The sequence below is a fragment of the Argentina silus genome (genome assembly GCF_951799395.1).
Source record: "Argentina silus genome assembly, chromosome: 11".
Classification (NCBI taxonomy): domain Eukaryota; kingdom Metazoa; phylum Chordata; class Actinopteri; order Argentiniformes; family Argentinidae; genus Argentina; species Argentina silus.
In genome coordinates, this window is record NC_139665.1 from 954,776 (window position 1) to 965,960 (window position 11,185).

Here is an 11,185-nt window from a genome sequence, read left to right on the forward strand (position 1 = left end):
TTCTGTACATTATTTCTTTATTTGCAAAGTCTCCAAACAACAACGGTTTAGAGCAATTTGTCCTTTAGTGGGTTTTATAAAGGCATACACATAGACATTTCATATTCGATTAAGGACATTCCAAGTCTTTCTTCAAGAATCGATAATTCTACAATATACAATCCATCAAATCCATCAACCCAACAAAACGTAATACCCCCAACTAACCGTCAGAGGGAGCTGTCGGCCCGGGGTAGAAACACACATTAACAAGTAGTTCAACATATATCCGGTGAAAAGATGGCCTTCGAAGAGTGGAACCTGTCCTGAGTGTCTCTGTCTGGGGTAAAATCACCCGTTAGTAGGCTGCTGTCTGTACTGAGTCTGTCTGTCTGGGGTAAAACCACCCGTTAGTAGGCTGCTGTCTGTACTGAGTCTGTCTGTCTGGGGTAAAATCACCCGTTAGTAGGCTGCTGTCTGGGGTAAAACCACCCGTTAGTAGGCTGCTGTCTGTACTGAGTCTGTCTGGGGTAAAAACACCCGTTAGTAGGCTGCTGTCTGTACTGAGTCTGTCTGGGGTAAAACCATCCATTAGTAGGCTGCTGTCTGTCCAGACACCCGACGGGAGGACAGACCAACCCTGTGACAGATGACTCAGCGCTAAATGAGTCGGTCAGTTGGTTTTAGTCCCCGTCTGACCAGAGATAACAGACGGCTGGGACTGACCGTGTGTCTGGAGACCTCCACCGACCAGACAACAGACGACTGGGACTGACTGACTGTGTGTCTGTCTGGAGATCACCGAGCAGCCGTCCGTCACCATCCCGGGGTGAGTACCACCAGCCTGCCTCCCAGCTAGCCTCGGAACAGCCTCGGATGTCGGTCAAGGCTGTAGCTGGTCGGTAGGTTGTGGTTAGCTTCATGCTACACCGGCAGCAGCGGTGGAGGAGCTACCGGGCTACTGTCAGCCGAGCTACCGGGCTACTGTCAGCCGAGCTACCGGGCTACTGTCAACCGAGCTACCGGGCTACTGTCAACCGAGCTACCGGGCTACTGTCAGACGAGCTACCGGGCTACTGTCAGACGAGCTACCGGGCTACTGTCAGCCGAGCTACCGGGCTACTGTCAGACGAGCTACCGGGCTACTGTCAGCCGAGCTACCGGGCTACTGTCAGACGAGCTACCGGGCTACTGTCAGACGAGCTACCGGGCTACTGTCAGACGAGCTACCGGGCTACTGTCAGCCGAGCTACCGGGCTACTGTCAGCCGAGCTACCGGGCTACTGTCAGACGAGCTACCGGCTACTATTAGCCGTTATTAAAACTCCATTATTTGTTCGTCTGTCGAGTCATGGTGTAAAGTACCACAACCCCGTGATGGAGTTAGCTAGCTAGCTGCTGTCCGTGCAGGCGGTCTGGGACCGAAGGAAGAGTTATTGAGACGAAATGAAAAGTTGTTTAATGGTTTTAACAACAAAACAACAACAACAAAGGATGTTCTGATGCTGTCCTCTCTGAGATCCTCTAGCACCGTGACTGCCTATGGCCCTAACCCTGGTCCTAACCCTGGTCCTAACCCTAACCCTGGTCCTAACCCTAACCCTGGTCCTAACCCTGGCCCTAACCCTAACCCTGGTCCTAACCCTGGTCCTAACCCTAACCCTGGTCCTAACCCTAACCCTGGTCCTAACCCTGGCCCTAACCCTAACCCTGGTCCTAACTCTAACCCTGGTCCAAGCATTGATGAATTTGTCTTATGATGACTGTTGGATAGATGATTCACTTATTTAAACAAATGTATTTGTTGTAAGTCGCTTTGGATAAAGGCGTCTGCTAAATGCCATAAATGTAAAGATGTGACAAGCAGGTCTGAGAGGAGATGAACCTGCGTTTTTGGCTGTTGTTATGTTTAAAATCTGCCTTTAGGCTTGATGACAGTATCAAAACCATGATACCGTTTTCCTACATAAATGTCTCTAGGTAATTTACCTCAGGTCAGTTTGGTGTATGAATCTTGATAAGCCAGTAGATGAACCATGATGCACTTCTACTCATTTCTCAGTATTTATGCTGAAGTTATTGTCTTCATCCTGGTTATTGTCTTCATCCTGGTTATTGTCTTCATCCTGGTGTTGTTTCTGGTGCGTTTCTCTGTAGTTTGGACTCTGAGCCCCAGACATGGCCACTCCAGTCAACATCCAGAACCCCAGTAAGACGTGGGAGCTCAGTTTGTACGAGCTGCACAGGAGCCCTCAGGTAATTCAAGCCCAACCCCTCGGCACCGGGGGAGGCAGGCGGAGGTAGAAATCGGAGGACGGGCTCATTGTAATGCATGGAATGCAAACACACGTGTTTGATACCATTCCTGATTCCATTCCATGCATTACAATGAGACCGTCCTCTGATTTCTACCTCCACCAGCCTCCCCCTCCAGGCACTCCTGGATAGACTAGGCCGAATTGTTATGTTCATGATACGCTATGAAAGTCTTTATGGCACAAACTGCAGGATGTAAACATTGGAATTTGCTAGCAAAAGTAAATCTGAGCAGTAGATGTGTAAACATGCTCTGCTTTGCCCCAAGGTTTACTAAGCTTGCAAGCAAGGTTATTTTACTGGACTTGTCTGTTTTCAAAATTGACGCTTTTTCTTCAAAACAAACACACACTTTTGTTTATTAGATGTTGATCCCAACACATTTAAATACAACTGACTGAGACTTGAAGGATTATTTAAGGAGGGCTGCATCTTTTAAAGGGATGCCATGTATTCATTGGTCATGCCTGCCGCATTTCCCCTCCCTGGCTGTAGGAGGCGATCATGGATGCCACAGAGATCGCCGTGTCCCCCCGGAGCCTGCACAGCGAGCTGATGTGTCCCATCTGTCTGGACATGCTGAAGAACACCATGACCACCAAAGAGTGCCTGCATCGCTTCTGCTCCGACTGCATCGTCACTGCGCTCAGATCAGGGTCAGTGTCCGGGGGCGGAGACACACACACACACACACACACACACACACACACAGTGTCTGTCTGTCTGTCTGTGTCTGTTTCTCCCTCCCTGTGTGTCTGTGTGTGTGTCTGTTTCTCCCTCCCTCCCTGTGTGTGTCTGTTTCTCCCTCCCTGTGTGTCTGTGTGTGTGTCTGTTTCTCCCTCCCTCCCTGTGTGTGTCTGTTTCTCCCTCCCTGTGTGTGTCGGTTTCTCCCTCCCTGTCTGTGTGTGTGTGTGTCTTTTTCTCCCTCCCTGTGTGTGTGTCTGTTTCTCCCTCCCTGTCTGTCTGTGTGTCGGTTTCTCCCTCCCTGTGTGTCTGTGTGTGTGTGTGTGTCTGTTTCTCCCTCCCTGTGTGTCTGTGTGTGTGTCTGTTTCTCCCTCCCTGCCTCAGAGTTCCTGCTCTTAACAGACGTTACCTCTCTGTTCTCTCTCCTCCCTCCCAGGAACAAGGAGTGTCCCACGTGCCGGAAGAAGCTGGTGTCCAGACGTTCGCTCAGACGCGACTCCAACTTCGACGCGCTCATCTCCAAGATCTACCCCAGCAGGGACGAGTACGAGGCCCACCAGGACCGGGTTCTGGAGAGGCTCAGCCGGCTGCACAACAAGCAGGCCCTCAGCTCCAGCATCGAGGAGGGCCTAAGGATGCAGGCGCTGCACAGGTCAGGGGACTGGGGGGTGGGGGACCGGTTGGGGGGGGTGGGGGACCGGGCGGGGTTAGGGGGGGGGGGTTGGGCGACCGGGGGGTTGGGGGGCTCGGGGACTGGGGGTGGGTTTGGGGGGTTGGGGGACCGGGTGGTGGGTTTGGGGGGTTTGGGAGGTTGGGGGCTGGGGGCTGGGGGACCGGGTGGTTGGGGACTGGGTTGGGGGGTTGGGGGCTGGGGAGGGGACTGATTTGGTGCTGATGAACAGATTAATTTAGTATAACTCCAGTAATGTGATTAACTGCCTGGATGGACTTGGTGGCTTTATTTTGCCGGTGTTTACCTTATTAGTGGGCTTGCTTCAGATAGTCCAACTATAGTTACTGACATACTTAACGTTACTTATTAGTGGGCTTGCTTCAACAATCCATTGCTATTCAAGGTCTCTCTTACAGTTAGTCAGTGTTGACTAGTGTCTCTGTCTGTTGACCTTTGACCCTCCAGAGCCCAGAGAGTGCGCAAGCCGGCACAGGAGAGCGACAACACCACGTTCAGCGGTGGCGAGGACAACGCAGACGCACGCTCTCACCTTTCCCATGACTCCGCCCCCTCCCACACCCCCCTCCCCCCCAGCCACACCCCCTCCGAGGCGGGGCCCAGCCGCAACCCCAAGCGGCCCCGGGCGTCGGATGAGTCGGGTCCAGAGGCGGACCGGGCCAGCCCCACCCCCCCCCTCCGCCGCCACAAGAAGGGCCCGGGCTCAGAGATCGAGCTGGTGTTCCGGCCACACCCCCTGCTGGTCAACTTGCAGGAATACAGCCAGACCAGGTGAGGGCGCTGTGAGCAGTCCACGAGGGGGGACTATAACCGCCCAATGGATTTCCTTTGAGAGACGGGATTGTCGTAGTGAAGCCAGGAAATGGCGTTTATGGGCAGGCCATAGCATTCATAGGGACATCTGATTGGTGGCAACAACACAGACGGAGTCAGTTGCTAAAGAGAGTGCTTTCAATTCGGTGTGAAAAACCCCAAACTAATGTGCTTCTTATGTGGCTTGTGAAGAACAAATTGTTCCCAGGCAGAAGACTACATATAATATTAGGAAATAATAGAAACCGAAATCACAGTCCAAAGTTTAACATGGGTTTCAATGGGGACAGGTTTTGGCACCAGCTGCACAATGCAACGCAATGTCTTGGGCAGAGCAGCTCTACAACATCAACAACAACCCTAACCCTAACAACAACAGAATGTAATAAAGACAATAAGCTAATAACAACAATTATACAACAACAAGTAATAAAAACAATAATAATAATATTGATTAATCTAGCAGCAGGAATATTATTAGCAGCAGTGCAATGGCACTGGTGAGTCAGTGAACATGTTGTCAGTGGGTTGTGTGTCTGTCTGTCTGTCTGTCTGCTGACTCCTCCTCTCTCCTGTGTCAGGTACGTGAAGACCACGGCCAACGCCACGGTGGACCACCTGTCTAAGTACCTGGCGCTGCGCATCGCCCTGGAGGAGGGGCAAGGGGACGGCCTGGCGGACGCAGGAGGGGCGGAGCCTGGAGGAGAGGCAGCGACCGGGGCTAGAGGAGGAGAGGCGGGGGAAGGGGCCAGCATCAAGAACGTCAGTGAGAAACAGTACACCATCTACATCACCACGTCAGGAGGCCAGTTCTCTGTGAGTACCCAGGTTAGCGTGGTTATTTTCAGCTGGGTGTGAGCTGGTGACTGGAGGGTTGCTGGCATCATATCTGAGGTGCCCACCACTGCCGTTGTGCCCTTGAGCAAGGCACTTCATACCTAACAGCTCCAGGGGCGCCGAAGATGGCTGACCCAGTACCCAGAGCTCTGTTCTCCTGGGGGGGTGACCCTGTACCCAGAGCTCTGTTCTCCTGGGGGGGTGACCCTGTACCCAGAGCTCTGTTCTCCTGGGGGGGTGACCCTGTACCCAGAGCTCTGTTCTCCTGGGGGGGTGACCCTGTACCCAGAGCTCTGTTCTCCTGGGGGGGTGACCCTGTACCCAGAGCTCTGTTCTCCTGGGGGGGTGACCCTGTACCCAGAGCTCTGTTCTCCTGGGGGGGTGACCCTGTACCCAGAGCTCTGTTCTCCTGGGGGGGTGACCCTGTACCCAGAGCTCTGTTCTCCTGGGGGGGTGACCCTGTACCCAGAGCTCTGTTCTCCTGGGGGGGTGACCCTGTACCCAGAGCTCTGTTCTCCTGGGGGGGTGACCCTGTACCCAGAGCTCTGTTCTCCTGGGGGGGTGACCCTGTACCCAGAGCTCTGTTCTCCTGGGGGGGTGACCCTGTACCCAGAGCTCTGTTCTCCTGGGGGGGTGACCCTGTACCCAGAGCTCTGTTCTCCTGGGGGGGTGACCCTGTACCCAGAGCTCTGTTCTCCTGGGGGGGTGACCCTGTACCCAGAGCTCTGTTCTCCTGGGGGGGTGACCCTGTACCCAGAGCTCTGTTCTCCTGGGGGGGTGACCCTGTACCCAGAGCTCTGTTCTCCTGGGGGGGTGACCCTGTACCCAGAGCTCTGTTCTCCTGGGGGGGGTGACCCTGTACCCAGAGCTCTGTTCTCCTGGGGGGGTGACCCTGTACCCAGAGCTCTGTTCTCCTGGGGGGGTGACCCTGTACCCAGAGCTCTGTTCTCCTGGGGGGGTGACCCTGTACCCAGAGCTCTGTTCTGGGGGGACAATTAATTGATTGCATGGCTAATAAAACATTGTTTGTTTTTGTTTGGAAATTAAAATTTGAACGACTCCATGTTATTTATTTTTTCTTTCCCTCTCAGACCTTGAACGGGTCCCTGACCCTGGAGCTGGTGAACGAGAAGTACTGGAAGGTCAGGAAGCCCCTGGAGCTCTACTACGCCCTAACCAAGGACCAGCCCCCCCCCCCGCAGCAGCCCCCCCCACCGCAGCCCAGAGAGGGCTGAGGGAGGGGGGCCGCACGCTCCCTCTCTGACCGGGGAGGCTGGTGGAGGTACAAATCGGAGGACGGGCATGGAACAGAATGGTGTCAAAAATGTGTGTTTGATACCATTCCTCATTCCATTCCATGCATTACAATGAGCCTGTCCTCTTGAGTTCTACCTCCACCAGCCTCCCTTGCTCTCTAACCATTGGAGAGAGACTAATATTGAGATATTCCTGTTTCTGTGTGCTGACTGTACTGTAGCTGTTTCTAAGGCAATCATGGGGAGAATTCCGGACAGCTGAAGTCTTCAATCCGCTCTCTGCATCTCATTTCCACTCTCTGGCTCGACTACAAGTCAATCCAAATCTAACTGCGAGTGCGAGATTGAAGGCTCTGGTGTTTTTAAGACTTCCTACAGATCTTATGACGTATTTTTCCTGCACAATGTTTTTATTTTAGGGGTAGTTGTCTTAACAGACCACACTTGTACATATGACCCACAGCTCCCAGCCCCTTTCACATTCTCACAAGCTGTCCCAGACTGCACATTGATGTGTGATGACATGTACAAAATGACACATTTCAGATGAAGGACTGTTAATTGGACTGTTAATTGGAATCTGATGAAACTGCAGATGACCAGAGGTTATTACAAGGTTAGGGTTCAAAAGTAAAAGTCTGGAATCAAATATTGACCATTTCCAGACCTGGAAATGGCAAAAGCAATTATGTATTGACAGTCTGGAAATAAATCTGTGATTCCACACTTAACGCCACGTTCGTACCAGAAGAGATCAGAATTGTATTAAATATTTTTTCAAGGCCAGATAATTTATACAAATGTACGTTACCTTTGACAAACCTAGCTGTCTGAAAATGTAAATCTGGAAAAGTTGAGAATTTTTGAAATGGAAAATGTGCAGGAACCCTTTTATTAAGAGTGGATGTGTAACTTGTGGTAAAACCGAATATTATGCAAGGAGATACTGCTCTAGTGGCAGGTTGAGACTGTTCTGAATGGACTATTTATGAACCGTTTATTATTTATGGCTGAGATGAAGCCCCTTGTTGCTCATGGCTGGTTTGCGGTCTGTTTGAGGATGTGAGTGTTTTCTATCATCTACATGTGCAGGTGTTGGTGGTCTACTCTGACCAAGGCTTATCCCCCAATGCTTCACCCAGTAATGGATCTTTAAACTGCATTTCACTTTCACACCTTTATCAGCTCTGCTGGCATATGGGTTCTTACCTCAATTTTCATACAATCTTTGTACATGTGAAGACAACAAAACTCACTTGGAACAACTTAGCTTAAGTTTCTGTAGCTATTCCTCAGTGGCTTCAAGCCTTCCGATTCATTCAGCACAATAAACTGAATCTGCTGTTACCGTCGTCTACTTGTCAACGAATGCCTGAAGGGCCGGATCCTAACCAGATCTGTGGACACGCCTCTCATTGACCTCTGTGATTTACATTAACACCAGTTACCCGTGCAGCTCAGGGACCAGTATCTCAAAACATTTAATCTAGATCAGGATGATCCAGGATCAGATCTGGCAGATTGAGTCATATAAGGGAGGAAAAAAAGCCAACTCAATTTGATCCAGATTAAACGTTTTGAAATACAGGCCCAGAAGTTCGGATTGGGCCCAGAAGCACCCAGACAGCCAGGCCGGAGGAAAGACAACAGAACAACAAGTTTGTGAACTGTGGCTTTATTGACACACGGGCAGCAGGGAGTTTACTTCTTCTTGGACACGCCAACGGTGCGACCACGGCGACCGGTGGTCTTGGTGTGCTGACCGCGCACACGCAGACTGGGGGGGGAGGGAGAGAACAGTCAGTAATGAATCATCTTGCAAGACCCATACATATTCAGAAAGGTTCAGCAGTGTTGTACAATTATTGCATGCTGGAAAATCATTATTGATAAGGAGACAGCTCAGGTTAAAAATAAATTAATTCACCACCACAAAAAAAAGAAAATAACACATCTACTCAAAGACCTGAATCGACTGTGGACATCTTTTGACAGGGAGATGCTTTCTTGATACAAAATATCAAAGTACATCAACCCAATTAACCAGTGTCTCCATCAGGGTGTCTTTCAGAAAGGACATTTCAACTCTGACTGCTGAGGGCGCTTGTTCTTATCCAGGGTTTAACTTCAGATAACTGATGTATAGTTGATGGTCTAATGTAAGTGAATCAATGTACTTATCTATAAAAGGGTACATTGATAAGTGTCTGCTAAATGACTTAAACATGTTAAATGTAAAGTCTGACAAAGACCAGCCTCCCAGGGCTTCAGAAGAGCTCTTACCCCCAGAAGTGTCTGAGCCCACGGTGAGCCCTGATCTTCTTCAGCCTCTCCAGATCCTCTCTCAGTTTGTTGTCGAGACCGTTAGCAAGGACCTACAAGACACAGTCACATCCATGAGGAGACGAGGACATTACTACACGGTTTACCTCAACAAATGACTTTCAGGAGAGCAACTGCTCAATTCACCGTTGAAAACACCACTTATAAACATAACACATTCACAACAGGACTGCAGCAATGGGACCTTGCCTTGAAAAAGAGAATACAGATGATCAAAATCCAGTGGAGGCAGAAATCGGAGGACGGGCTCGTTGTAATGCATGAAATGCAACAAGGAATGGTATCAAACACACGTTAGATTCCATTTATTACAATGAGGCCGTCCTCCGATTTCTGCCTCCACCAGCCCCCCGTCCAAAAACACGTCACGGCAACGTACCTGACTGTACTTTCCATCCTTAACGTCCTTCTGTCTGTTGAGGAACCAGTCTGGGATTTTGTACTGGCGAGGATTCTGCATAATTGTCACTACCCTCTCGACCTGGGGACAGAGACATTCATTAATGAAGGAGACGTCTGCAGATTAACAGGGAGAGCTACAAAAAGGGTCCATGCAGCACCTGAAACTCTGCTAGCAGAGACCTCGGGGCAGCTGCTTCTCTACAAGAGGTTTCTCTCGAGTTGCACAAACATACACGGACTGACACAGAGAAACAAGCCAATGACCGAACTACATGACTGAAGAGAAAACCTGCTTGAAGACATCCTACTGGTTTGTGGTGTTCTGTCTTGCAGACAGTTGAAAGGAAGTCAAACTACTAAGTCTCGTCATTTCAACTGTCCTCAAGATGGACCACCACAACAAACATGCAGGATATCCTGCAGCATGGTGGTACTTCAGTGGCTGTGCAACCATGTGTTCCTCCCTTCCAGTCTCTGGATTTTGCGAAAATGTAGAGAGGGGAGGCCTCTCGTAGGAGAGAGGAAGCCTCTCGTAGGAGCAACTGGAACCAGCAGAGACCATCACACACAGCGCGTGTATGCAGCATCTGTATGACATTAGGGAGAAACCTCTCCTTTCACCAGTGACTCCCTGTGATCCCTGTGTCGCCATTTCTCACCGGTGTACAGTTCAACAGAACAGCGTATTGCACTTGTCAACTCACCTCATCATCGGTCAGTTCTCCTGCCCTCTTGCTGAGGTCGATGTCGGCCTTCCTCAGGACAACATGGGCATATCGTCTGCCAACTCCCTGTAGAGGAGACACACAGACAATGACTTATCAACTGATGCAAAGGTGGACTGAGCATGTTCAGTGTCCATCCACCGAGCTGATGGAGTCATACTGTGGAAGCTTACCTTGATGGCAGTAATGGCGAAGGCGATTTTCCTCCTACCATCGATGTTCGTGTTGAGAACACGGAGGATGTGCTGGAACTTCTCAGGAATGACCAGAGACTGAAACGAATGGACCAGAAGCCTGAATTAGTCACACTACAGAGTCTTTGGTTGACAAACTACTACCACAAAGCCCGTAACACACAAGTATCCACATTAGTTGCTGTTCCAGCTGGTTGGGTTAGGGTTAGTTAGGAGCTGACAGGGTCAGGGTTAGGGTTAGTTAGGAGCTGACAGGGTCAGGGTTAGGGTTAGTTAGGAGCTGACAGGGTCAGGGTTAGGGTTAGTTAGGAGCTGACAGGGTCAGGGTTCACGACTCTACCGTCGCCCCGGCATGTTGGAGCTAGCCGCTCGTACTACTACTACTACTATCTAGTGGCTCGCTAGCAACACTGGACAGGTAGATGACTGAATAACAGCAAATACTGCTCAAGATAATCACAGCAAAACAGGCTAGTACGCGAGTTGGTGTTTACAAGACTGTAAATGCAGAATAGGGCAGAAAGCAGCTCGGCTTCGGGAGGTTAGCTAGCTGCTTCCATGCACTGTCGGCGCGGGCTGTGCATATCGGCATTGACCGTCAAAAGTACATTTTCACCCATAAACGGACTTTCTACTTCACCAATACTGTAGTGAATCTCACAACTACAGTGTTATGAATATGATGGTGGATTTCCAATGGACAGGCAGTCCCGTAAAGAGAGGATGAAAGCAGATATTAGATGTAATTTCGGTGGTCGGTTCAACACTCACCATCTTGGAAGCAGGTTCCGAGCGAAGAGGGATTCTCGCAGCTCTCGCGGTGGTTTATGCGTTTCCTGCGAGAGTTCACACCGGAAGTTGTTCCCTCCGCTCAAATGTGTCCGTCTGACAACACGAACGACGTTTCCCAGATGAACTGACTTCCCAAACAAATGTATCAATCCC

At 50.4% G+C, this 11,185-nt stretch overlaps 2 protein-coding genes across 3 annotated transcripts; one reads left to right on the forward strand and one right to left on the reverse strand.

Moving 5' to 3' along the window:
* Positions 1 to 274: 274 nt before the first annotated feature.
* LOC310812468 (E3 ubiquitin-protein ligase RING2-A-like) lies at positions 275 to 7,758 on the forward strand. 2 transcript variants are annotated; one of them, XM_083681044.1, is made up of 7 exons: positions 275 to 324; positions 2,137 to 2,235; positions 2,791 to 2,951; positions 3,416 to 3,631; positions 4,118 to 4,441; positions 5,065 to 5,299; positions 6,412 to 7,758. In XM_083681044.1, exons 2-7 carry the CDS (start codon positions 2,158 to 2,160, stop codon positions 6,553 to 6,555), a joined length of 1,158 nt encoding a protein of 385 aa, XP_083537170.1. In that variant the 5' UTR covers positions 275 to 324; positions 2,137 to 2,157; the 3' UTR covers positions 6,556 to 7,758. The 2 variants fall into 2 exon arrangements, with proteins under 2 accessions (XP_083537170.1, XP_083537169.1); XM_083681043.1 differs by lacking the exon at positions 275 to 324 and adding an exon at positions 372 to 808.
* A 477-nt stretch (positions 7,759 to 8,235) lies between these two features.
* rps18 (ribosomal protein S18) lies at positions 8,236 to 11,146 on the reverse strand. Its single transcript, XM_083681087.1, has 6 exons — positions 11,012 to 11,146; positions 10,220 to 10,318; positions 10,026 to 10,112; positions 9,299 to 9,400; positions 8,860 to 8,951; positions 8,236 to 8,353 (listed from the first exon to the last, which is right to left on the reverse strand). Exons 1-6 carry the CDS (start codon positions 11,012 to 11,014, stop codon positions 8,278 to 8,280), a joined length of 459 nt encoding a protein of 152 aa, XP_083537213.1. The 5' UTR covers positions 11,015 to 11,146; the 3' UTR covers positions 8,236 to 8,277.
* Positions 11,147 to 11,185: the final 39 nt, after the last annotated feature.